At 47.6% G+C, this 26,244-nt stretch overlaps 3 protein-coding genes and 1 long non-coding RNA gene across 10 annotated transcripts; 2 read left to right on the forward strand and 2 right to left on the reverse strand.

The window, feature by feature from the left end:
- Positions 1–1,256: 1,256 nt before the first annotated feature.
- TST (thiosulfate sulfurtransferase) lies at positions 1,257–10,074 on the reverse strand. Its single transcript, XM_059846361.1, has 2 exons — positions 9,399–10,074; positions 1,257–1,741 (listed from the first exon to the last, which is right to left on the reverse strand). The coding sequence occupies exons 1-2, from the start codon at positions 9,982–9,984 to the stop codon at positions 1,443–1,445; spliced, it is 885 nt and encodes a 294-aa protein (XP_059702344.1). The 5' UTR covers positions 9,985–10,074; the 3' UTR covers positions 1,257–1,442.
- LOC132327289 (uncharacterized) lies at positions 6,185–8,223 on the reverse strand. Its single transcript, XR_009486511.1, has 3 exons — positions 7,733–8,223; positions 6,516–6,599; positions 6,185–6,220 (listed from the first exon to the last, which is right to left on the reverse strand). It is a non-coding gene; the product is annotated as an uncharacterized LOC132327289 (long non-coding RNA).
- On the forward strand, positions 8,315–12,866 carry MPST (mercaptopyruvate sulfurtransferase). Of its 3 annotated transcripts, XM_059846353.1 has the most exons (5): positions 8,315–8,450; positions 8,721–8,799; positions 9,206–9,279; positions 10,629–11,281; positions 11,885–12,866. In XM_059846353.1, exons 3-5 carry the CDS (start codon positions 9,236–9,238, stop codon positions 12,181–12,183), a joined length of 996 nt encoding a protein of 331 aa, XP_059702336.1. In that variant the 5' UTR covers positions 8,315–8,450; positions 8,721–8,799; positions 9,206–9,235; the 3' UTR covers positions 12,184–12,866. The 3 variants fall into 3 exon arrangements, with proteins under 3 accessions (XP_059702336.1, XP_059702337.1, XP_059702335.1); XM_059846354.1 differs by lacking the exons at positions 8,315–8,450; positions 8,721–8,799; positions 9,206–9,279 and adding an exon at positions 10,056–10,188; XM_059846352.1 differs by lacking the exons at positions 8,315–8,450; positions 8,721–8,799; positions 9,206–9,279 and adding an exon at positions 10,112–10,262.
- Positions 12,867–18,340: 5,474 nt separating this feature from the next.
- Positions 18,341–26,214, forward strand: KCTD17 (potassium channel tetramerization domain containing 17). Of its 5 annotated transcripts, none has more exons than XM_059846358.1 (7): positions 18,341–18,987; positions 19,825–19,933; positions 21,652–21,743; positions 22,663–22,758; positions 23,140–23,265; positions 23,972–24,050; positions 24,295–26,214. In XM_059846358.1, exons 2-7 carry the CDS (start codon positions 19,921–19,923, stop codon positions 24,549–24,551), a joined length of 663 nt encoding a protein of 220 aa, XP_059702341.1. In that variant the 5' UTR covers positions 18,341–18,987; positions 19,825–19,920; the 3' UTR covers positions 24,552–26,214. The 5 variants fall into 5 exon arrangements, with proteins under 5 accessions (XP_059702341.1, XP_059702342.1, XP_059702340.1 ...); XM_059846359.1 differs by having other exon boundaries at positions 18,341–18,981; XM_059846357.1 differs by lacking the exon at positions 18,341–18,987 and adding an exon at positions 18,994–19,200 and having other exon boundaries at positions 23,972–24,116; positions 25,480–26,214.
- The last annotated feature ends 30 nt before the right edge of the window (positions 26,215–26,244 follow it).

Here is a 26,244-nt window from a genome sequence, read left to right on the forward strand (position 1 = left end):
CAATTCTGTGAGGGACAATAGGCAACCAATCAGAAAAGATGTTTCTTGATCAAAGAGCTAAAAAGGGTTAAATGTGATCTTTCTTTCTGAATGAAATGTTTTGCATAGCCTAACACAGACTTTCCTGACATGCAGCCTTTGAGGAAAGAGGGAGCTGTTCTTCCCAGGCAGAAAACCTCTTTAGACAGGTGTGGGAACTGGCCATTCTCAGCCAGCAGACATGGCCAAGAGTGGTCACACAGGCCTTCCACATTTGACTGGGTCTCCAAAGTGTGAGGTTTCAGTGACTTTCCAAACCTGAGGAGCCCCATGGATGAGGACATTTCTCTCTCTTTTTTTTTTTAACTGATTAAAAAAATTCCAAGTATCTATGATTTACTAAGAGGCAAAGCCTCTTCCATAACCACCTCTCTCAGCTGGTCCATGATCCTGGGTGTGGTGACTGGTGGTTTGTAGAAGCAGGCAGGTCCTGCTGAAGTCCAGGTATGGAGGTGGGATGAAGACTGAAGAGTAGAGATGGTTGCTAGGGAACAATGCTCCCTCCCTCTATGAGCTGTGGGCTCCAGCTCCATGGGAAACATGGAGTTTCACAGAGTGTAGAGAAGGGTTATCCTTGCTGATGGAAAAACACACAAGGAGCAGAGTAAAAGGCTCATGTTTTATGAAGTACCTGTGCCCAAAAGTTCTCATCACACATACAGGATTTCATGGAGACTTTCCTAACATAGTCATGATAATCAACAAGACTGTATTTCAGTAGAAATGGATCTTTTAGCATCTCCAAATGCTAAAGCTGAACATGAGCTCTCTTACCTCAGCCTTCTTACTGGGACCTTGTTGCTGCCTACCTGGAACAGCAGTAGAGGGTAATAATCAGCAGTCCATATCAGTTGATACCATACATCTCTTTTTTATGTCCCTTACCTGGACCCCAGGGAAGCAGCACACCTCCCTGTGGGTTGGGTCCAGTTGCCATATGGAAGGTACCCCCATTTTCCACATTCCAAATGGGAAGACGGTGGGCTGGCAAGAAGTCTTCCATAGAGTCAATTACAGAACCACAGTTTGGCCCTCCCTTGTTCAATACCCAGTGCTGTATTTTTGCACTTTGCATTCATTCTGCTCCTGATCTTTCACCAGGCCACCAGAATTTCTGCAGGTCTTCAGGCACAGAGTGTAATTCTCTTTCATGCTGCTTTTCCCATCTAACACAAGCAGGCTGCAGGTAACAGTAGAGAATTAGAAATACTCACAGATGCATCATCTAAGATTTTATTAATTGTCAAAAATCAAAAGTTCAATAGAAACCTAATGATAATTCTTAAAAAAAATTGGAAAAAATCTAAATAAACTGGTTTTTTCTTAACTTCCACCTCCTCCCTTTTGCTTCACCCTGGGCTGGAGACAGCTGCTAGATCATGTTACCCCAGACGCAGCCCTCTCTAGGCCTTGCTGCGCCTCAACTCAGAGACTTTGTAGTGCGGAGGGGCTCGGTGGAACCACTCGGACCAGGAGCCGTCGTACACGGCCACGTCGCGCTTGCCACACAGGAAGGCTGCCAGGGCGATCTGGCACGCCGTGACACCCTTGCGGCACGTGGCCGTCAGCGGCTTCGAGAGATCCACTTTCTTCTCACGGAATATTTCCTGGATCTCCTCAATACTCTTCTCATGCCCTGTTTCTGATAGGAATGAGTGGAAGGGTATGTTCACAGCACCAGGGATGTGGCCAGATTCCAACCCTGCAAAAGTGAACCAGAAAATGAAACGTGAGCAAGGACACATTAACATAGGTGATGAAAGACACCCACGAGAGGCATTAGAGACAGCACTGCAGACAGTCTCCTCCCTCCAAAAGACTCATTTGGTTCCATCATTTGTTCTTGATGATGAAGATGAAAAGTGGTATTAGGCTAAAGAGGACAAATAGTATCTAACGTTGTTGAAGTCAAAACTTCAATATTTAGCAAACTATTTCCTTGCTGAAAGCAATGAGATGCAGAAATCTGAAGAAGCCCTAGACATGACAGGAATCAAAGAACTTCCACAGAAAATGCCTTAACAAAGGCATGAAGGGCACCTGTGATAAGAGGAATAAAGCAATGCATTTCCAGCCTTCCCCAGATATGCCATCAGTATGTAGTGACACACTGTAGTTTTCAGAAGCAGGAAATGTAGACTGTATGTGGAATTTGTGAAAGTGGTTATCTGTTCAGTTTATTTCTGCATCACCTTAAAGTCATATTTCAGAAAAATAAGTAAGAAATCATAAAGCAACCTTAAAGTAAGCCACATCACTTCTGAGGCAGCTATCCCGGAACAATGGGGTCAAAGAAGTCAAAATTTAAATTTTGTATCACTTCTTATCTACTCCATGGATGAAATCAGCACAGGTTCTGTTTTTCTGCTGGTGTATCTGACCACTTCAGGCAAGTTCAAAACTGCATGTCAAAAGAAGGTCTTTAGAGAGTTGCAGATATAATAATACAATGGACAAGGTTGGCATCACAGCTTTGAAATTCAGACTCTTAAGGCTTAATAATGGAAGCTTTTCCAATCATTTTGAGAGGCTTTGGATCAAGCCTCACTGGAGCCAAAACCATTATATATAACACTGAAAATGTGTTTCAGGGAATGTTTCCTTGCTAGGTTTGAACTTCTAATGAGACAGATCTGAAAAAAATCACATGAATAGTAATCTGTTTCACTGGCAGCTTTCTGCTTGCCCAAATCATTGGGATAACTGGTCTTGGGAGATGGGAGTGATTGGGGCAGTTTAATCATTTGACTTTGCTACAGTCAAATGGTTAAAGTATACCTAGACAGAGATTGACATCATACATAATGACACTGCAGTTTCATCACTATGCAGTGGTAACATGACATAGTGAGATAGTAGGGGAAACTGGCTTTGGCACAGAATTGAAGGGAAGTTTTGCTCTGCTGAACAAAGACAGAGCCTAAAGACAATCAAAGCTGCCCTGAGTCAGCTTCACAAGTTCTCTTCCTGTTCCAGATGGATCCTCTTTGTCTCTTGATTAATCCTCCCCGGGTGCATTAAAAATACGGCACAGTTGTCTAGGAGTCACCTCATGCATCCTTCAGAAATGTTTAGCATTACTGAGAGAAGCTGGGAGAAAAACTGCTGACTTCTGCAGGGACTAACATTTATAAAGGAAAAGAAAAAATAAAAGAGGCAGTGTTTTGGACTGATGGTTTCACCACATTTTTTCCAGTTCCAGAAGACAACAGCTTATCACTTCAGTACACAGAACTGCAAAACTCACTTATCAACACAGTATCTGTAGGACAGAGAGGAAATAAAAAATGAAGCAAAAACTGAGCAAACCTTGTATATAGTTCTCAAACTGCAAAGCTGCTTATTGAAGCCTCTTACATGCCTGGGTTAGGCTACCACTTTCCCAAAGAGTAAATGGAAAAGGATGCTTTCAGCAAAGGATTTCTGCAAGGCTCTGCTGCAGTACTGGTGATCACCACAATACAGAAAAGTCTGTGAGCCATCCTAGGGCACTGGGAAGTGTACTGAGATCAGGAAGTCCTGGAGGATGAACTAGAAGGGAACTCTTGCTCAAAGAGGCTTGCTGGGACATCGATTCACTTTCTAGGTGTCCCAGGCACCATGATCATCATCACTTCTCTGGACTATTCACATACCTTAAAATAGGTTTGTACCCCTCTCTTATTGTAGACTGAGAATTCACAACCCTTAAACAACTCTTCAGGTAGGAGCTGGGCAGATCTGAAAAAATCCACTCATTTTAGAGCAGTTTCAATTTTGATCTATAGGGAGACTTTACTGCTCCAGGGATTCAAAAGTCTGCTGGAGTCAGAGACCAGTGTTTGCACTCTGTGGGTGAAAGATGGGGAATTCTGTAGAAACTGCATTTATTCACATATGTGGGTGTTCAGCTGAGGAAAAGAGCTGAAACTGCACAACCACAATCACTTGGACTGCCTAAGAAGTGCTCTCAAGTGGCTGAGGAAGCTTTATAATCTCTCTCTGCTAGGTCAAGAGCAGAGAAACATAGGACTGGAAGGCAAGGCTGGATGCAGCTGGAATCTGAACAGGGCAGAGGATACATTTGCTCCTGTCCCATATGAAACAGAGGACACTCCACACCAGATTCACGCAGTCACCATCAGAAACTCCAGGAAGGAACCCTAGGACTACAGAGCCTGAGCCCTAGCTACCTCAGTAATCATTTTAGAAGCTGCCTTTCAAAAAGCATCCATCTCAGAAACAGTTTGGATTCTTGTCATGAAACTTCCCACTGAAGCACCTCCTGGCTCATGTGAGGAGGAACATTAATTGCCAGTGTTCAGATCATCACAGTCAGTCCATACATCATTTATCCTTGAGCTAACACTGCCCTATGGCCGAAATAGTTTTTCTGCCCTCCTGCTATTGCTCCAACAGACTGATGGCAAGCCCTCAGCACTCCCAATAACCTTATCTCCTTAGCCTAAACCCAGTAAGAGCCAATTAGATACACTTTTCTCTGTCTTGGCCACCCTAGAAACAGCTCTAGGTGTCCAGCAGGCTTCTGGACAAAGAAGTGGCATTTCCTACCATCACAGTTGGCAGACAGGAGTTGCCAAGGCTGTTGCCAAGGTTAAATCACGTGATGTTCCTGCACCCAACTAATTCATCAGAGTCTTACCATCTTCTATTGCTTTCAAATGTGGGTTATCAGCTTGTAGGAAAAACAGAAGCAGTTGAGTGTTTTGGGCTACTAAGCATTTAAGTTTGCTCTCGGTAGTGTTATACTTCCTGTCACTCATACATCTACAGGTGGCACGTCACATAATACTCCCCCATGTGATCATTTAGACCTTCCCATGGCTGTGCCACAGCACATTTCAGTAACAACTCCCTATTTTCAAAGCCTCAATGATTCAGGAAAATACAAAACAAAACACGTAGGCTTAATGATGGGACCATGCTGGCAACTTCCACCCCACAGATCTTCTTTCAGTACATGTTGTTCTTATCTCACTTATCTCCTTTTCAGTCAGTCTTTAAAATCTAACAATACTTGTGCTATTTGCCCTCTCCTCATACTGACCTAATAAATGCCCCTCTAATGTTATGCCCAAAGCATTAATAAAGTGCAAATGGCACAACTCTACCTCGTAGGTGCTTCCAATGGCTGGAAGAAAAGATCAGACATTACTTCCAGAGATGCATGTTTCCATGTTTCCAATTCTGTTAGCAAGGAAATAAAGCCCTTGGGTGAAGTGCAAGTCTACCAACATATTTTACTCAATTTTGCCTTTGTTTAAAATATTTTTTCTTGAAGAGTTTTTTGAAAGCTTCCCAGTCTATCCATGTTAGAAGACCAGCAGGTGCCTAGGTTGTGCTGTACAACTATTTCAAATATGAAGTTTGCAATTGTTTCTGTCCTATAGAACCATGCTTTGAATAAATGTATCAAATTCTTGCCTCATGAAGTTCCAATGTCACATGACTGATTTTTGAAACATATTTAAGATCGAGGTCATCTGCCTCACTGATCTAAGCATGGGAATATCTTTCAGTTAGACCTGTCCCTGCTCTGCAGAATTATCCTTAGAAGAGAAGAAAACATGGTAGCACAGACTCGGGGCTTAGTATAATGCTGAGAACACACACAAATAATCTTCCACCTGGAACCCCTGCTAACTGCATAGCAACCTTATTTATTCTTTGTCTCCTTGTTCTCTTTTGTTCACTCTGTTCCAGAAGATTTTGTTATTTAATTCCTTTTGCCAAGTCTCACTCAGCTTGGTGTCTGGCAATCCCTCCTCACAATTTATAACCTGTAATATGTTATCTTCTTCACTACTTAATCCCCTTTTCCACATCTGTTAAGATTCTCTGCTTACATATTGTTTTTATTGTTGGCTATTTATCTAAGACCATAGCCCCTCCTTTCTAGCCTTCCCTTTGCAATGAAGCTCCAGATGGAATTTCTTAATGTCAAAAAGACAAAAGATTCACTCAGCCCATATTTAACTCCCTGTGGCTTTGGAGTGTGCTGGCTGCAGATAGTTCCTTTCCAAATGCCTCCTCTGTTGCCCCCTTGTTTATCTTTCTCTTCCATTCAAATGGTATGTCTTAGAAGAGACAATTACTGATCTTGTCTAACCTACCGTGAACATATCATAAGGAACACTTTAAGCTTGGTCCTGGCCAGCTCCCTCAAAGTCCTCGTAGGTTCCTGTGGGTTGAAACAGATTTTGATAAAGTCTCTCACTCTCCATTCCTGTGCCCCAAGTATTATTACATGATCAAAGCAAAGCCAGTCCACTCCCAGCTGCAGAATCATCTCAGAGGAAAGGGGAAAGAAAAATGTACATTTCATTCTCCTTCCCACTAAACATTCAAGGTTAGCAAAAGTTTTATGTTTGGGGCAGGCAGGATGGAGAGCTGGGAAAATAGGCAAAAACTGAAGAGTTCTATATGCAGAAGGGAGATAAGGACTACTTCAGGGCTGAGAATGAGAAGAAAAATACCTGTAAGCTCATTAAATGATTTTAGGTTTGCTCTCTTTTTTTAGATGATAGAGCCTGGCAACTTTCGCCTCTTTTCTAAGATGTCTGCAAAAGAATTCAGAAATTCATGACTTTTCTGTATGCATTTGGTAAACTATAATTCCTGTTCATCAGTTTTCAGTGCCCAACAGCCAGAGAGGATCAGCACTGGCAACCATCATGTAATTATTCTTATCATAAGCCCTGGACACCTAGTTCCTGCAGAAACAGAGCACTGTGCAGGGACACCTCGAACTACTAAGTGAAGAGGTCAGGGCTGCACATCTGCCAGGCTTCTGCTGCACACTCTGCATGAACATCCAAGCTTTTCATCCAAAGCAATATCTGCATTTAAGACCCATGAGACCTGGCCTATGGAGATGTCTGATATCCACTTTTTTCCACTCTGGCAACTTTGGTGAACCTCTCCCACCAAATAAAAATTAGTGCTATGTTATGGCTTATCTTAACCAGTATAGATGTCTAAATCCCAGCAAGGATAAAAGTAAAACAGGTTCAATTAATTCTTACCACAAAGAACTGAAAAACTAAACAGGCAAAAGAGTCAGCTGCAATTAGCCTCTTCTAGAGATGAAGTTCACAGAACAGGAGAGATTAATTGACTTAATTAGGAAGTCAAGAACTGAAGCAATAATTAAACTGAAATCACCTGAGAAGCCAGCAAGTTCCTTAACCTGAAGACCATTAGTCTTCTCTAAATTTCGTCCTCCCTAATTGGATGACCCCTGCAATTAATCAGCATTGATTTCAAATTGCTCTTTTAGGTGTAAGCACTGTCTTTTACCCACTGCTGGCTGGTGTGCTGCTATTGGCTAGCCTGGTTCAGAGAGCTGTCAAGCTCCTGGGAGAGCAGCTGTAGCTGGAGTGCTTATCCTGCTGGATCTGCTGTGGGAAGCAAAACTGGACCACCACAAATAAGCTGTTCCATGCTGACTCATTTCAAAGGAAAAATCTGTTTTGAAGATGCTGTTGGGTCTGCGGTATTTGTCATCTGGTGACAACTCTCACCTTGGGAAAGAATGCAAAATCTACCAGCTCCCAGCAAGGAGCATTTTAGTCCCATCTTGAGGTTAAAATTCAACCTTCACTTTGATGGGCTGTTGTAGGAGAAGAAATAGAATGAGTGATAAGCCTAACTTTCCCTTCCCCCAGCCAGTCTCCTCCATCACTCCCATTACCTCTCCCATGTTCCACATTGTCCTTCTGCAGGTCAAATGTGTTGAAGTGCTCCCTGTAGACACCTGGGCCACCCACATGTACAGTCATTTACAGCCAAATGCTCCTGAAGTCTGGATGCAGGAATGTACTTCAGGACATGTCACACTAGATGGCTGTACAGCAACACACACACATGTGAACAGCCAGGACAGAATGACAACAACCTGTGGGGCAGCAGGACAGCACAGCCTGGGGACCACAGAAACCCTCTGCACGTACCAGCAGGGTGGGCTCTGCTTAGACCCAATTTCTGTGCTTTCTTCTAGAAACTCTTTCCTTTCCAACCATTTCTGTGATTCCCTTGTTGAAGAACACATTCAGTGCTGGTAGCTCAGTGTGCAGCTCCACTGTCAGCTGCAGGTTGGGCTCTGGGCCATGAGAGCCCCAGGCAGGAAGCCAGGAGCTGGTGCTGACCCTTGGCACAACAGAGGGCACAGGACCTGTGGCACAGCCAGGTGACCGGACACTGGGACACAGCAGGAGCTGAGGACTCAGCAGGAAGAGCCAGGACTTTGTCACACAGAGACTGGGAGAGCATAAAAGTTCAGTGCTTCCTTTGTTTAGGTCCCTGCTTGGAGGCACGAGCTCAAGCTGTTTCTGTGTTATTGTACTGTTAATAAATTGCTTTAAGGAACCAGACTTTTGAGGCTCTGCTAAGGAAAACCCAGACTCGAGACGGTAAGAAAACCTAGTCTGAGTGTGTGTGCGGGGGGTGTAGGTAGTCAAGTGGGGCACCCATCAGTTCAGTGGAACTGCCTGCTGAGAAGGGGCTTTGGTCCTGGCAGTTAAAGTCTCTGGTGCTGGGAGTGTGATTGCCAGAGTGCCTCCTGAATGGTCAGTCAGGAAAGTTTCCTTTATACCCTTTCAGAAGGGAGGTTATTCTGGGATACACCAAGGCTTAAATTACACAGCAAGGGCCTCCTTTAACCATCTTCAATTTCATTCCAGGCACACTGCTGTACCTGCTGTCCCCACTGCACAGGACTTCTCCCACCCCTGCCACTTGGGTGTTCAGTGTTTCACTGAGGTAACGAAATCAGTTTTTGTTCCTGTAACTTGGGGCACCTAAAAGAGAGAGGCTGACACCCCATACATTCGCTAAAGACTTCAGACTTTTCTTACATAAGCAAAAGAACAAAGATCAGCTCAAGCAAATTCTCTATTTGCTGGAACTCAGACTGATAAGGAGAATGTCCCTTGGGTTACTGTATTACCTAAAACCTTGGCTTTTGCTTGTGCACTCATTATGGTGAGAGGCGCCTGTATGAATACTGATAGTTTTTATGTGTCTGCTGGTTTTAGATAGGACCCTGAACAAACCCCTGGGAGCTCTCACCTTCCATGTTTGCATTTTGATAAACTTCTGCAGGGTGTGGGATGGGAGATCCTGGAACTAAATGACTGCAGCCCTTTCCTGGTATTTCCTCCTGCAGCTTTATAGCCAACTGCAACAAAAGCATTCCATGATGGCACTGGGGTCTGGACGTGCAACTGTGGATCCCTTAAGGTAATCAATGAGTCGGGCTGAGGCACGCCTGTGCATTGGGAAAACCTGCTTGATGGCTGTTACTCCCAGTCTAGTATTGACATTCTCCCATTCTGGGGCAGGTGCCAAACCTCCATTACCTTGATCCAGCTCTGTTCCCCGAAACCGGCCCTCCGGGCGGGAATCCACCACCTGGAAGTTTAGGGACGACACATTCTGTACCATCTCCTCAAAAGTCTTCACCAGGGCCCTGTTCAGCCTGGCCTTAAAGACAGCCGGGGTGGGCTGGGTGACCTCCGCCGTGACGGGGTGCCCCTCCTTCACCCAATTCTTGAAGCCACCGTTCAGCACAGAGACGTCCTTGTGCCCAAAGGCCCGGAACATCCACCAGGCACGGGGCGCGTAGAAGGTGCCCACCTCGTCCCCGTCGTACACCACCACGTGGGTGTCATTGCTGACCCCCAGCCCCCCCACGTAGTCGGCGAAGTGGGACTCGCTGGGCAGCATGAAGTCGTACGGGGAGGACTTGTCCCGGCACTCCTCGATGTCGAAGAAGGACGCCCCGGGGATATGCCTCTCCTTGAACTCCTGCCGGGCGTTTCGCTCCTTGGGGGGGTACCAGGAGGCGTCCAGGACCCGCAGGCCGGCGCCCACCCGCCCGGCCCGCACCGCCTCCGCCAGCCAGGAGGCCGTGACCAGCGCCCGGCTGAGGCTCTGCCGCGCCATCTCGGGGCACCGGCGGGGGCGCCGCGCCGGGCCGCGCTCCCCTCACACACAGAGCCCGACACGGCCCGACACACGAAATGGCGGCGGGAGGCGCGGCCCGAGGGGCGGCACGGAGGCGGCCGCACGGCCGGGACCGGCCCGCTGGGAGCGCTCCCGCCCTCCGGCGGCGGCCGTGGCTGGCGGGCAGTGAGGCCCGGCACGGAGGTACGAGGCGAAGCGGCGGCAATCGCGGCCCCACCGAGCCGGGGGGGCTCGCAGCGGGCGGCGACGGGGCCCCGGTAAGGCCCCGGCTACAGGCGTGCTCCGGGGCGGGCAGAGGCGCGGGGCCGTGCCTGACCGCCGAGTACTTGTGCCTTGGGGCTGCCCCGCTCCGCTCTGGCTGCTGTCGGTGGTGGGCTGGGGTCCCTGGATGGGGTTAGAGGAGCTGCGTGGGGCCGGGCGCAGGGCACGGCTGCCGTGGCTGTGACGCTCGGGGCATTGTTCGGGATGAGCTCTGGGAAACTACTTTCAGGGCTGGAGCATTTCAAGCCCCTCATAGTAGGCTGCGCCAGCACCTGAATGCAGACACGGGTCCCAAAATGCATCTTTGTCCAGTTGCTTTTTGAAAAACTGGTGTCTAATTTGTGACTCTCTACCTTCTGCAGTCAGGTGGACTCAGGCAGAATCCAGAAATTGGCTAATCTCAGCCAGGACTCGGGAGCGATGTCGCAACAACTCCTTTACCGAGCTCTGGTATCTGCAAAATGGCTTTCAGAAGCCATCAAGTCCCAGCAAGCTGGCCTGGCCTTGAGAATCGTGGATGCATCCTGGTATTTGCCGAAGATGAAGCGTGATCCGAAGCGGGAGTTTGAGGAGCGCCACATCCCTGGTGCGGTTTTCTTCGATATTGACCAGTGCAGTGACCGAACCTCGCCTTACGATCACATGCTGCCCAAGGCTAATGACTTTGCAGAGTATGTGGGGAAGCTGGGTGTGGGGAATGATTCCCATGTTGTGGTGTATGATGGCAGCGACCAAGGTCTCTTCTCAGCACCTCGGGTATGGTGGATGTTCCGGGTCTTTGGACATGAAGCTGTCTCCCTTCTGGATGGTGGCCTGAAAAACTGGCAGCGAGAGGGGAATGAGCTTAGCTCTGGGAAAACCCAGGTAGCTCCATCTGAGTTCCATGCTTCCTTGGACAAGTCCCTGGTGAAAACATATGAGGATGTCTTAGCTAACTTGGATTCCCGTCGCTTCCAACTAGTGGATGCCCGTGCTGCAGGACGGTTCCGGGGAGTAGAGCCAGAGCCCCGAGATGGTAATGTGCCTTCTGAGACAGTGGCATTATAAAGAGGGATTTCATTTAAGGTGCCCATCACTTTGACTCCTGTAGAGGAAATGCTAGGAAGTAGTGGCTGTCTTTTATGGGGCAGGACTTCAGGCAGTGTGTCCACCTGTCCTCCTTCCCTTTTGACTCGCAAGTGCTACTCTTTGAAAATTCAGCAGTAGGGAAGCCATGTATCTTTTTGTCCTGATGAGGGGCTGGGGTGAGGAACATAGCTTTTGATACACCCCAAAGATTATCATTGGTCTCTTCAAGTACTGGTGCTACTCTTCCCCTCAGAATGGCCTGTGGAGGTGCTTCATCAGTGTGGGTTGCTCTGATGGGGAGAAAGATGTGGAGGGAACTAGGGGAAAGAATGGAACTTGACAGGGTTGTGCCCATGAAGGTTACACATAGAGCCATCCTTCCTGAGTAATCAGTAATCTAGTAAAGCAAAGTATAACAAAAATAAATGTACTCATTTTAACAAAATACTCTAAGCAATAAATATTCCTCTCAGTGAAACAGAAGAGGCTTTGCAATAGACTTGTCCCAGACAATAGAGGTTAATTCCTGAGTGTATTGTTTTTTCTTTAGGAATTGAGCCTGGTCATGTCCCTGGGTCGACGAGCATCCCCTTCACCGATTTCCTCACAGAGTCTGGCTTAGAGAAGACCCCTGAGCAGATCCGCGCTCTGTTCCAGGAGAAGAAGGTGGACCTCTTGAAGCCATTGGTAGCCACATGTGGCTCTGGGGTCACTGCCTGCCACGTGGCTCTGGGGGCCTACCTCTGTGGCAAGCCAGATGTCGCAGTGTACGACGGGGCCTGGGTGGAATGGTACATGCGGGCACAGCCTGAAAATATTATTTCTGAGGGAAAGGGGAAAACAGTGTAATAAGCTGTGTTGTTTCCCAGCTGTGCACGTAGCTAGGCTTGAAACAGGATTTGGAAAAGATGGGTTTAGCTTTCCTGATTAAGTGTCTTGAGATGAAGACATGTGATAACAATCATGCGCACACGTGCTTCGGCACTTTCTCCTTACCCTGCTGCTGCTTAGGAGGATGAAGATGACAGCAGTTCTGGGCAGCCAGCTCTAGGTGACCCTGCTTGAGAAGATAGGGTGGAACAGATGTCCTCCCAAGGTCACTTCCAACCTCAGCCATTCTGTGATTGTGTGACCATTTCACTGTATCAGATGGATGGCAGAGAGTGCTGCTGCCAGCATGGGGAATTAATTGAGTTGAGCCAAGCTCCTGACTCAAAACATTCAGTTATGCTCATTCACGGGATGGTCATACTTTTATAACTGTGCCTCATAATCCTGCTCTCTGCTTCTGTCCCATCCATGCATGTTATGGCCACTTTGAGTGCAAAACTTGGTGGAAAGAGACGGCTGTTAAAGGAGCAAATACAGCATTTAGGTTGACACTTAGGCTAGAGACTTGATTTGTATTTCTTCTCGTGCTTGGACTCTAATGTGTACTTAGCCAGGCTTGTAGCCCCATTGTCCAAAATCCCCCTTGAGAAAAAGAAAAGATTATGAGTTTTAAACAATGTAAATAAACATGTTTCAAGGTCTTTCTGCTGAATGGAACTTACCTGAGTGTTGCTTAGGTGAATACTTTTCAGGTGTTCTGTTTTTATGGAATCACTTTGTCCACAGTGAGATTCAAATGAGATATTTCCTTCTCTCTGTGAGTAGAACCACCTCTTAACCTCAACAAGCTCCATTTGTCCCAGGAAGGACAATGGCATGCCTTTCTCTTGGGTCTCTGCACCATTTTCCTGCTTTCAGTCCTAGTCCGCTTGCTTTTTTGCCTTGAAGTTCACAGTTGTAGGCTACAGCTCTGTTCTTGAGACACTGGATGTCAGCTTATGTAGGGGAAAATGGACTGCATGGGTATTTTCATTCTTGCCTTGTAACCTTCCCCTACAAACTTAGCGGTACTGAGACCTTCAGAGGAATAGCCCACATTGATGCCTATTTTCCCCCAAGACCTTTTTCTTTTATGTCTGAAAATTGAAAGCACACCAGATATCCCTGATGATGTTCAAGAATTTGTTCTCTCTGGGATTTTCTCCTCTACAAAAAATGCCCTAAACTAAACAAAAAACCCCACAGAAACATCCCACAAAAATAAAAAAAAAAAGCCTGCATCTCTTTTGGCCTACTGGTAACTTAATGTGACAGTTTCTTCTCTTGGTCTTGCAACAACAGGTACCCGTAAACATCTATGGATAATGGAGTTGGACTTTCTAGGGAATACAGTGGATGCTAACTGTCATAGTTTTGTCTGTAAGGACTGAATTCTTCCCTATTGCTGAGTGTTTATTCTTTGCATTTCCTCTTACCTCTTTTGGCTGCTTCTTCTTGGCCTTGGCTTGCATGCATGGAACTTCTGTTTCTGCTCACCTCCTGGGCACCTGGAGTTTCACTGTCCAGTTTATTTCTTCCTCTGTCCTCCCCACTCACACAGAGGGTCAGACCACCCAGTGACTGACAGCTTGCAATTTCCCTGTTTGCATCCAGACTGACAACCCAGCTCTTGGAGGAGTTGGGGCTGGCATTGCAGCAAGTTCTGAGTATACTGAGTGCACAGGAGTCTGAAATAAGTGACCCTTGCCACAACAACAACACAGAGAGGTTGATTTTGTGATTATGTGGCCAGATGAGTGCCTGCTCTGTTTCTCCGAGAAAATTTAGTTATTAGGAAAATTGACATATTGTTTCAGACTTATTTGCAATAGATGCAGGGAGCTGGCTTTTGTGTGTCCTTACAGAATATTTTTTGATGCATCTTAAGCACTGTTCCTTTTTTGCCACAGGCCCATCAGTCCTGGGGGTCAGTGGGGAGTCTCTCTGCTTCCTCTTGAGACTGAGATGCTTTTCTCTGTCCTGTGTGTTGCAGGGAGGCATGTGGCACAGCCCAGCCATCCACCTGGAGATTGCAAATTCCGCGGAAAACTTCCCTCTGCCCTTGCTCTACATTTCACCCCTGTGGCTTGATGACATCTAGCAGGGCCTTTCCCCCTCTCTGGTATTTATGCCAAGCTTGGCAGTACTCAACTGCCCTTCTTGGGCTGAATTTTCTGCTACAAAATCTCAGTGATTCTTCCCAGCTTTTGGCCCATCTTTTCCCAGATGCTTAACTTTGCCTTGATTTCTCCACAGAGGAGAAACTGAGATCTTGTTTCCCACAGCGAGATACTTTGTTTTTCTGAGGTATTGCTTCTTATATCATGTATCAAAAATCTATCCAAGAGTGTCTTCTGATGTTCCCCCCTCCTTTTAGTTGAGTTCCCTTCTGGTTATGCAGGCAAAGCACTGAGAAGGTTGTGAAGACCGAGACAATGTTTTCAAATCCTGGAGACTTGAAAAACCTATTTTGAGCTATAACAGATGCTACTGGACATATGGAACAGCTGAGGGGACTTACACCAGGACTATAAATGTTCTGCAGATCTTTATGTCCCTGACTCAGTGGGTGGGTTTCCTATAGGAACCAAAAGCTGGGGAGAAGTGGATATAATGCCAATCACTAATGTTCATGACTTTCCTGTGGAAAATTTGCCCCAGGGAATTGGTAATAGCATTTCTTTGGTGAAATAGGGCTCATGGTAGCCAAAAAGGTAGCCTAAACAACAGCCCTGATGTAGGAGGAAGGTCTCACTGACCTGTGGCTACCTTGAGACTAGAGTTTTTACACCTCTCTATATAAATTTGAGAATCCCAGGCCAGCATGTAAACTCTTTATTGGTTTATTGGTATATTTTACTATCTGTAATACTTTTGTCCTGGAGGAGATTTGGATTCTGTGCAGTCTGGTCTAGTCTCCTCTAGACCAGAGTAATCCCACAGTCCCCTGTTCCTCACTTGTCTTCTTTGTCATCTCTCTTCCTCTTCCTTCCATCCTGCTCCCTAGCAGTCAGACTGCACTATTTCATGCTTCATTTCCCAACAAACTTTGTCCCTCTGCAAATTTTTCCAAATTCTAAAGCAGCCCTTCTACCAGCACCACTGGCCCGAGCACTGCATAAGCCATGGTAATTGGTGTTGCCTGCAGGGATTTTCATATTCCTCCCATCTCTCCTGGTCCCAGCTTACAGCCAGGTGCTACACAACCGTTCTGTCTCCCTCTCCCAGCAGTCTTCAGCAAAAGTGCTGTGTGATGCCCATCCACACACAGGCTTTGCACACTGATTTGAATGCAGGTATGTTGCTCACAGACCTCATGCAGCAGAAGGAGCTGGAGGAAGATTAGCTTGCCTGTATGCCATGGAGCCCTTCTCTTCATGCTTCAGTATGCCTGGCTCAGCTGGCAGTCAGGCTGGACTCTATTATTCAACTGCGTCCACCCCCAAGTTCTGCGTAGGGAATTTTATTTGCCCAATTCCCTGTTGGCTCACCGGCAAAATGTCAGAGCATCACTTGTCTTCCCCTCTACACTTTCTGCAGAAAAGAGAGTGGCACTGATCCTACATGGACATCCCAACTAGTTTTCCCTGGTTTCTTCTCCAGTGCCTCTGGCCGTGTAATCCCCAAAACATGTTCCCAGCCTGTCAGAGTGATGACACTCTGTGCCAACACATGGTGATCCCTGCTCCCACTGCTGTTCCACAGCATGACAGTTCCATGAGAGCAGCTCTACAATGCCAGTAATGCATCATATGCCATGTACCAAGCTGCAGAGCACTGCAGTGTGTGTAGCCTTCTGCAGGATTGCATTGCAGGCCTGACTGCTGAACCAAGACTCTCCCAGTTTACCTCCTGCTCTGTTCTCCTCAGCTCTTGTTCAGTATCCAGTGGCTGTCACATTTTTCCTGCTCCCAGTCTGTCTGAACAATGGTCCCCATGATTTCCCTGGGGACTCTGCAAGGTTGTACAGTCTTACAGCATCACACAGCCCTGTGTAAGCTCTTGCTTGCTCTCCCTCTGTTTCTGTGCCTGTGTTTCATATTCAGTTGTCATAAAGGCAGCAGGAACAAGTCATAGAATCATAAAACCTTAAGGTTGGGAAAGAACTGATATCATTAAGTCCAACTTTTGACCAAACACCTCAGATTGTTTAAACTTACCTTTCCTGTGTCCTATTTCTTGATTTTAGGGGACCTGAACAAGGACCTTAATTGCATCTCGGAACTACATCTAGTGATAGTGTGCAATCAAGTCTGTATTTAGCCCATGCCACCAACTCATCAGAACATTTCAGTTGATAACTCACCCCACCCTGGCTTCTTCCTAAGGAGGATTTTCACATACTGTGAGGAAATCTCTGGCCTGGTGCATTTTCAATTTTTTTTTTTTGCTGTATATTGCAGAAAAAAAAGCTCTGATGTTAGAAGTGGTGTTCCTTGACATCTTTCCTTACTCACAATATACCTCTTTAGATTTAGCAATTAGCTTTTCACCCCATGGCCCTGGGGTGAGCAAGACTTGAGGTTCCAGCCACAAGTGGAGACTGGTATTGATGGAAGGAAGTATGCCTTGAATACAGATCATCCTGGACTCATGAGCAGCATTGTCATGGGGGAGGTTGGAAAAAAAGGTGTTGAGAACAGGAGATGGACCTTAAAAAGGAGAAAGAGGCTGAGGGGATGTGAGAGGAGGAAAAGGAGAGGATGAACCCTTGGTAAAAGTGGGGAAAAAATTGAAGGCAGTGCAGATTTCTTGGAGGGGGAGATAATCCAACTGCTGCATTCATACTGGAGAGCCATAATCCTCACCCCAGTTCTGTGCTGGAGCTGCAGCCAGCATAGACAGGGTCCTGTAGTCCTCACACAGCAGAGTGCAGGGCAGAGGTCTCCAATTTGCTGTGGTTTGACTCAGAGCCAGAATTAGGAGGACAGCAGTCTGACAGCCCCGAGCTGTGTTATGCTATGACGCTTCAGCCTGGGTCAGTGTTAGTCTGAGCATCTTTGATGCATGTTACTGCTCAGTGGAAACTGGTCCCAGGGTTGGGCAGTAATTTTGGCCAGAGCTTGCTCCATATAGTTAGACAAAAATAATTTTTCATGCTCTGTTAATGGTCACTCTAGTGCTGGTTCAAAATTATTTGAATTTACACCCTGGAGCAGCTGAATTGTTCTGTACTTAAATTAGCTGAAGGTCAGTGATTTTGAAACCTCTTCCGTGTTACCCTTTCTTCCTCTCCTCCCCTTGACACTCCTCCACAGAAGGAGCAAAGTACACATGCCATCTTTGTGAAGGAAATCCTGGGTGATTTGGGGGAAGGGCGATGCTGCCTTCTTCTGTAGTGATAAAAAGGGAGTGATTTGCAAGTAAAAGAAGAAAGGACAAGAAGAAAAGGAATGTAAGAGTAAAACATAATGTTTATCTTTACCCAGTCTCTTCACTCAATAATCCGCAATGTCCAAAGGCACTGAGATCTAAATGCAAGAAAAAGAAAGAGTGTCTCTGCAGTGCCTGCATTGCTCTGTCAAGGAAGAGCCAGGAAGTTGCTTAGGTGGAGGACGGTTTTGAGCCGCAATGGGGTGTAACACCAGCCTTTCCTTTCCATTCTTAATGTGCTTGAGCTGCTGGCAAGCACAGCTGTGCTTAGGTGGGAGTGGGAAAAGCAGAGCTCTTGGAGGGAGCTTGTTCAGATTGTTTCTGTGCCAAGGAGTGTGTTTGAACAGAGTCCCCTGGGGCATGAACTGCTGAGCACCAGTCTGGGCCTGGCAGGAGCGGGTGGCAGAGGCAGGGCTAGATTCCATAACACGGGATTGGCACATCAGCCTCGGCGGGTGATACATGCCTGGGGCAGAGGTAAAACTCCACACAGAGCTGAGTTAGAGTCTGAGCTCTCTCTTGCCTAGACACAAACAGGGATGGCAGGAGCCCAGGGGAAGGACGTGGGGGTTTGCGCTGGTAGAGCAGCACAGGGGGGGAGTTTGCTGAATCAGCAACTCTGAGCTGGAAGAAAAAATTTTCCTGCCCTCTGCCAGTACTTCATGCAGATCCAAAATACAGTTCCCAGAACTGTCCCTACATATATTAGCAAGAAGGCAACTGTCTGCATATTTTTCTGCAAGAAAGTATGGCAACTGATGCGGCACTGAGCGGTGAGCCTGGGGTAATGGATGTCCTGAAGGGAATGCTGTGAAGTACAGCCCTGAGGAGCTTAATCTGCCGACTGCCAGGAAGCAGGTTGTGCTTCCTGTCTCCGAGGAAGCTTGCTGACAAGACCAAGGACTGGAAGCAGCCAGAGTACCGGCCGCAGGGCTGGCGTCATGTGTGCAGTGCCCTTCGTTACAGCATCCTCATTGCAGGAACAGCGAGCTGGGAAAACTACAGTTCCCATCACCCTTTTGTGCATGTCCCTGCGAAACTACAGTTCCCAGAACCTTTTAATGAGCCAGAGAGGATGTCCAAGGAAATAAATGCCGACGATTTTTGCATAACACCCTGCACCTCCGGAGTGCTGACCGGCCCATGGTCTGTGAAAACGGGAACAAGGGAAAAGCCAAGGGAGTGTCAGCGCTGTGGAGCTGTGGCTTTGCCCACCCCAATAGCCGCAGTGATATCCTCCAGCGCCGAGCAACCTTCCTCCTCTCAGGACTCCCTTGGTAGTCACAGGGAAGATCCTGGTCCCCAGGAAACACGGCTGCTGCGAAGGGAGAGGCAGATAAACTACAGATCCCGGCATTCTCCGACAGGCAGCACCTGCGGCAGTCCCTGCACGCCGTGGGGGAGGTGGGGGTGAGGATGAGGATGGAGGGCAGGGAGGAGATGCAGGGCGCCGTGGGGCTACGCTGCACCTGGGACATTCCGCCACCCGCTGGCACCCAGGCCAAGTGGGTGAGGCTCAATGTGGGAGGCACCGTCTTCCTCACCACCAGGCAGACTCTGTGTCGGGAGCAGAAATCTTTCCTGTGTCGCTTGTGCCAGGGCGAGGAGCTGCAGTCGGACCGGGTAAGGCAGCTGGGTTGCCTCCCGCACCGTGCCCCACCGAGCATGGGGAGGGCTGGAGGGGTGCAGGGATGGAGCCAGACCCTGGCAGCTGCAGGAGCAACTGAGTGAGAAATGCCTGCTCTTTGTCCCCCCTCTCCCGGGAAGGATTTCCCCATGCCAGATTCCACCTTGTTGTAGTAGCCTGTCACCTGCCTACCCGAGCTGGGGAAAAGAGAGGCCATCTCCCCTCTGCTCCTGCTCTTCTTCCTCTTTGTCACCCCACATCCTGGGTCTCCTTCCCAGCTGTGTCTGCCTGACTCAGCCTTGTTCCTGTAAGGCGGTCTTTGCTCTCTTGCACCAGGCCGGAATTCACAGTTACACAAAGAGACTGAGGCCTATTTTTTTGGCTTTTTCAGCTGGATTGATTCATGCTGAGGTGGGCATGCTGAGCAGATCAATACAGGAGTTAAAATCCAAGCTGGACTGACTTGGCTAGGGACTCTCAGGGACCCATGTTTTCCAAAGAACCTTAGAAATAGTGGAAATTTTTGCTTAGGTTTGCATTTTCTTGTATTCTAGGGTATTTTACAGTTGGTTACAGTTTTCCTTGGGTTTTTTCTCCTTGTGATCTGTATCTGTTGCTAGGATGAAACTGGTGCATACCTAATAGATCGGGACCCCACTTACTTTGGACCGATTCTGAATTTCCTCCGTCATGGAAAGCTGGTCCTGGATAAAGATATGGCTGAAGAGGGTGAGTTGTGGAACTCAGAAAAATCCTACTTACCATATTCAAGAAAAATAGGACTTGTGGTCAACCTTGTTGTCTCATGTTCTTGTTTTGGATGTTGATGTGGGGGAATTTCAGAGAGCTATCCCTGCAAAGCATGACGATGTCTCCTTTACTAAAGGGGTTTGGAGTGGTGAGGAAGGTATCCTTGCAGGTGTTGTGGCATCACACCTGTCCAGCAGAGATGTCACCAAGACAGAAGTAGGCAAGATCTCAGAGCCTTAATAAGCCACTTTTTACTGGTTCCTGATCTATTTTTAACCAGGCTCTATGACTGAGTTTTCTATTAATGTCTTTTTCTAATTAGGAATGAAAGCCCAGTAGACCAAACAAAACCAAGTTCATCTCTTCTACTGACTGCAATAAAGTTAATCAGTGATATGCACTGTATGCTGCTTGTGCTCTCATGGTTGTGGACTGCAGAAATTCCAGTGGAGCAAGTCAGACAAACCAATCCCTCGACTGAGGTTGACAGTGGGTCTTATAGGACGACTTGGTGACATCACAGTGTTACTAGACAGCAGTCCACAGTACCTTTTATTTTTTGGATGCTAGGGTGTAATAAAGAGCTGATTCCAGATACAGGTTGTGCTTCCAGCCCGTGCCAAGCACAGTTTCTGCATGGTCATTTGTCTTCTTGCCTTTCTTACACATTTTTACCTAAAGCAAGGAAACTTTTCTTCAGAATAGTCTTACCAGTTATAATTCCAAAAATATACCCAACTAACGGTACAGGATTGTAATAAGCACAATTTTGAGGTGTTTCCTACTTTACATTTTTTGTAGTCCTTGGGTCAGAGAGAGTTCATCTGCAGGTTTTAATATCAAATCTGAAACATAAACAGGAGCACAGTTCATTTACATTGCCTTTTTTTATCCTCCTGCAAACATTTGGGCTGGCATAAGTCTAACCCATTAGACAATTCACTGCTGAATGAGAGACACAGAAGAGGTCTGAGTGTGTCAGGTAGCGAAGGATCAATCTCCCCATCTATATTTTCTTTTTACTGTCCTGGGAACATGTGAGTGTTGGCTTTCAGCCACCTTTCCCTCACTGACTCTCTGGGAACCACCTCCCTTTTCCTGAAGGCCTGTTAGCAAACAGGTGAATCTCAGGAGAGGTGATGGATGCAAACACCATAGAGAAAAAAACAAAAACATTTCTGTTTACCTGCTTTAATTTGAAGCACAGGGAAGAGAGCCAAAGATCATATAAAGTCATATGGGGCTGCAACTCCAAGTGGCTTAGGAGGTAAGTTAGGCTTTTCTAGGGTCTTTTGGCGACTTGTCAGAACTGCAAGTTTTGGTTTTCTGCCTTATTAAGAGAGTCTGAGCAAGGTCAAACAAATGGTCATTGAGAGAGTCTGGAGCCTACAGTTGTTCTCCTTGGCCAGGTATCTGGGACAGGTATTGGCAGTCCTCAGCACAAGCCTTCACTGGCAGTGCCTGTTTCTGTAGTAGCAGGCACCGTAAGGAAGTTGGGGTGAGCATTAGAAACAAGATGCAGAGAGCCAAGTTTTAATTCTCTGCAGTAAGGGTTTCAAGCCTGTTAAAAAGTAAGGCAGTAATATAATTTCTCCCTATGGACCTTGTGAAGCTCAGAATTGATCTTTTGCAAATCAAAAAAGAAAGATGGGCTGCTAACTTTCTGTCTTTGTGGTCCTTCTGTCTGTCTTTTTCAGGGATCCTTGAAGAAGCTGAGTTCTATAACATTGGTCCTTTGATCCGAATAATCAAGGATCGAATGGAGGAGAAGGACTACACAGTAACACAGGTATGGCATGATAGAGTGGAGTGGGGAAAGCAGGGGTGTAAAAAAGGAGAGAGATGAGTCCAGAGGGAGAGAAGATTTGAGAGAAGCAGCAAGGAATGGAAGGAAGCAACTAATTAGAGATTATGTGCTAATCCCAATGCAGCAAAATCTTGCAGGGGACAAGCTACCACCAATTTAGTTACAATAAACAAGTTGCAGTCTTGCTTTGCATCCCAGAAGTAATGCTGGATGTAGCCCCTGAAACTAAGTGAGCTTCTCTAGCTTTTGGAAGAAGGCAGCTGGTTGCTGTGTGATATAGAGGAATGTTTGTGAGGAGAGAAAAGGTGTCATGGAGAGGAGGAGTGGTGTGGGGAGTCCTGCGAGTGTAATCACAATGAAGAGCATGGAAATACCTGTAGAGAAACCTGGAGGAAATAGGTGAAGAGATGGCTGTGAAAGAGTTAAATGCAGACAAGGAATCAATCCTGTGGCACAATCACACCCTGTCTTGGCCAGCAACCTTTGAAAATCTTTCTTAGAGGGAGGATTGTCTGCTATCTCACTTTTCATCTTGTCTGCCTCAGATTGTAAGCCTCCAGCAGCACAGCCACTTTGTGCTACAAAGCCCCATCAGCATTTGTTGCATTTGCAAAAATGATTTTGTACTTACAAGTGCATACTCCCCATGAAAAGAGGGCAGTATCTTCTGGGGCAATGCAGGCAGCACTCAGCTCAGTCCCTACTCTTCAGAAGAGATACTGTTCTTGCCTCCAATGACAGCACAGGAGAGAGCTGGATTGTGGTTTCCACTCTCCTTTCACCTGGGACATGGGGAAGAGGACAGGTCTGTCAAGGAGGGGTATTACCACTTCATTCTGCAGCAGGGGAACAGCTTTTAGCATGTGACAGTTGTCAGTGTGCTCTGCAATTTTTCTCTCAGGTGCCTCCAAAGCATGTCTACCGTGTGCTGCAGTGCCAGGAAGAGGAGCTCACTCAGATGGTTTCCACTATGTCAGATGGATGGCGCTTTGAGCAGGTATGGAAAAGGCAGAGCAGGGGGAGAAGGAGTTGTCTTCTGGGAAAAAGATCATGGATACCATACAGTTGCCAGGCAAGGTTCCTTCCCTCTCTGAGAATACTGGGTAAATCATTGATTGACTCATCACGCTCAATTAATGACTCTTTCTTGCCCCTTTCTAGAGGTTTAGAGGATACTGTGTGAGGCCAGGCTGTTTTACATCCTGGCTGACTTCTCTCCTGTTTCTCTGTGTTGTCTCCTCAGCTTAGTTAAGAGGCCTTTCCAACAGGATTCTGCATTGGACTCAGCACTGCATGGTGGGCTTTCTGCCTTGCTCCCCAGGTAGAGTGGGTGTTTCCAGGAATACGTGCTTGTGATTCTTGCTCTCATCTTTTCTAGCTTGTGAACATTGGCTCATCCTATAATTATGGGAATGAGGATCAGACAGAATTCCTGTGCGTGGTCTCCAAGGAGTTGTACAACTCCCCCAGTGGCCTGGGCTCTGAGCCCAGCCACAAAGCCAAGGTGAGATTAACTTTGCTATGACCCTGCTCCCATTGCCTATGAGATCCTTTGCTCTTTGCTCCTTCTCTTTTCTCTCTCCCTTGCAACATCAGTGGCGAAATACAGGGGCCTGTCCTGGTGTTCAGCACTGTGGCATTACACCCGTTGCCCAAAAGGAGGAGTGTGTGTGTTGGAGGGGTGGTGCGTGGTTGTGTGTGGCAAATGGCTTTAGCAAGTCACCCTGGCACCTCTCATGCTACTCTAACATCCCCCTCATGCCTCCTCATGCCCATTCTGTGTATATCATTGCCTATAGGGTATTATTTCCCTGAAGGTTTTGCAGCATTCTCGTTCCTTTTTGAGTCTCAGCCTGAGGGGCAGATATCTCCTGCTCCCCTTTTGAGGGAAGGACAGAAACATGTGGCAGTGCATGACATTCTGTAGACACCCAGGATGCAGGAAGGAACACTAGCAACTGATGGCAGTTGTTGGATGGTGGGGTCACAGCCTCTTATAAGTGGGTTAGATACCCTGATGTGATACTCCAGAGGAAAACAACCCTCTCTGTTCCCTGACCTAGAATTGTCTTGGCCATGGGCAAAGGTCCCTTTTTGTTCCAGTGTTATGACAATTGCTTTGTTCCGTTGTATGTCAGAAAGAACTGCCATGGCTCATCTTGCAAGCATTTCCACTCTTTCTTCCTTTTGTCCCACATGCTGGGCCACAGAACACAGAGGAGGACCTGGAGGAGGAAGAGCAGGAGGTGGAGGAGGAGGCAGAGGCAGAAGCAGAAGCAGAGGAGAAAGGTGCAGCAAATCCCTGAGGAAAATGATAAAAATAACCCCCCAGGCATAGACTCGTCCACCTTTCTGGTGAGAGCTCACAGCTAGCAGCAGGGAAGGACTAGAACAGGTGTGGGGTGTGGGGGCTGTCCTCTCCAGGAGTTGGAGTCTCTTCGGAGATAAAGCTGATAGGGGAGAGCTGTTACCATGGCTGCTGCTTTGTATTTTAAACTGTTTGGTTTATCTATGGTTTTATTTTTATTTGCAGACCGTCCATCTATTCGGGATTGTGCTAAACTCTCTTCCTGCGGACCCTCCCTCCTGCTCCCTTCCGTGTCCATCCCAGCACTGCCATCTACCTCCCACATTGCCCCACTCGCCAGCCTCCAGCATCCTTCCCTCTGCTCTCCTTGTCCCTCAGGGCTCAGAGTGGTCTCTGCCCAGGGCCCTGTCTCTCTCTGCTCCTCACTTTTCCTCCTCTGCAGGTATGTTACCTGTCTGCACTCCCAGCTCCTGCCAGCCTGAGCTCTGCATGAGTGACTCACTTCCCTCTTGTGGGTATGGCCCTGGTTTGTAGAGCTTGGGGAGGGGAAGGAGGGAGGTGTGAGGTTGACTCATCCCTAAGGTGGCTTTACATATTCTGATCCTATGCGTGCCTTTACCTGCCAAGCAGATCCTATGGCTGTGGACCAGAGGCTCTGGCAGCAGAAAGGAGAGTGCAGCTGGGAGAGGGGTGGAAATGAATGCAAAGCAGGCCGGGGTGGTTTGGGGAAGGGGTGGAATTTTGCCACGTGTCTGCGTGACATGCATGCCAGATCGCTTCTCCAGACTGTGTCCGCAGCTCCTTTGCCTGCCAGCCCAGGCAGTTTGCAGAAGACAGCCTGTTATTTTTCCTTCCCTGGGCTTTTCCCCCACAGGTTCTGCCAGGGTGTGAATGCAGTGGGAAAGGTGGCAAAGGCAGAGCAGAAGAAGCTGGTCCCTGCTGCAGATGCTTTCACAGCTGTGTGCAAAATGAGCCTTTCTGCTCTACCTCCTGCTTAGGAAGGCTGGCTGGGCAACACGTAGGGGGCTGGGTATGGAAAGTGTTAGAAGAAGGATTCCTCTCCATACTGCAGAACTGTGAGGCTCTTGTTAAACTGGAGATGCTCAGTGTCAGTATCCACCGGTCCTGATGGAGGGCAGTTGTTAGCTGGCTGACATTTCTCTCTCCCTCTGTTTGAAAGCCTCCTTGTCTGTGGCTGTGGGACCTGAGTTATATTAAGACTCAGTGTATGTTAATCACATGGACTTTTTCCTCCTTCTGTTCTGTTTCTCCACCCTCATTTATTTTCTTTTTCTTCTGTTTGTGTTTCCTCTGTCATTTCCCATTTTCTGTTTCTCACTCTCCCCTCCATGCTCAGTTGCTTTTTTTTCCTACCATTGATTGTGTTTCTCTCTCTCTCTCCTTCTCTAGCTGTTACAAGCCAGAGATCTGAGGATGTGATCTGAACACTCCACTCCAGCCTTTTCATTTCTTGTTTATATCTTTATTTTTGTACTGCAGTGTATGGCAGCCCTTTCTCCCACAGTGATGCCCCAGCCCCCTTCACTCTTCACATGCAGCCATTATTTTTTACAAACTCACCTCGGAGGCCTGAGCTTCCAGCCCTGGAGGAGGGCAGATGTTGCATGTAGCCCCTGAGCTGCTGTAGGAGCGGGAGCCCACAGCCCCCTCCTATGCCTGGCAGTCTGGCTTTCCTTAATGTCACAGTGGCCCCTGGTGGGGACATCAGCGATCAGCCACTGCAGCCTGCGGTCCCTGCCTGAGCACCCTGGGTGCAAATGCGGACCGAGGTGGTGGCAGCTGTGGAAGGACCAGCCCTTGCCCTTTCACTGTTGCAGGCAACTGGTGTGGGCTTGTGGCCTGGGGACAAATGCAGAGCCACCATCCTTTTCTGGGCCACCCCTATCTCTCGGAGGTGTCCCTGTGCTGGGTTTCACATTCCTTGGTGCCTCCCTTCCTGTCCCCCAAAGCAGCTCTGTGCCAGCAGTGTGAGAAGGAGACTGGTGTGCTGCCTGGGTACCATGAACATGCTGGTACCTGATGATGTGTCAGCCAGCACCAAGCAGATCCCAATTTTGGGGAGCAGGGTGTTTGCTTCACTGCTGTGTCTGAAGACTCCTGAATAAAATTCACAGTCTGTTCCTCCTTGCTGCCTCTCATTTTAAGTGGCAAGAA

This window comes from Haemorhous mexicanus, chromosome 5 (genome assembly GCF_027477595.1).
Source record: "Haemorhous mexicanus isolate bHaeMex1 chromosome 5, bHaeMex1.pri, whole genome shotgun sequence".
Classification (NCBI taxonomy): Eukaryota; Metazoa; Chordata; class Aves; order Passeriformes; family Fringillidae; genus Haemorhous; species Haemorhous mexicanus.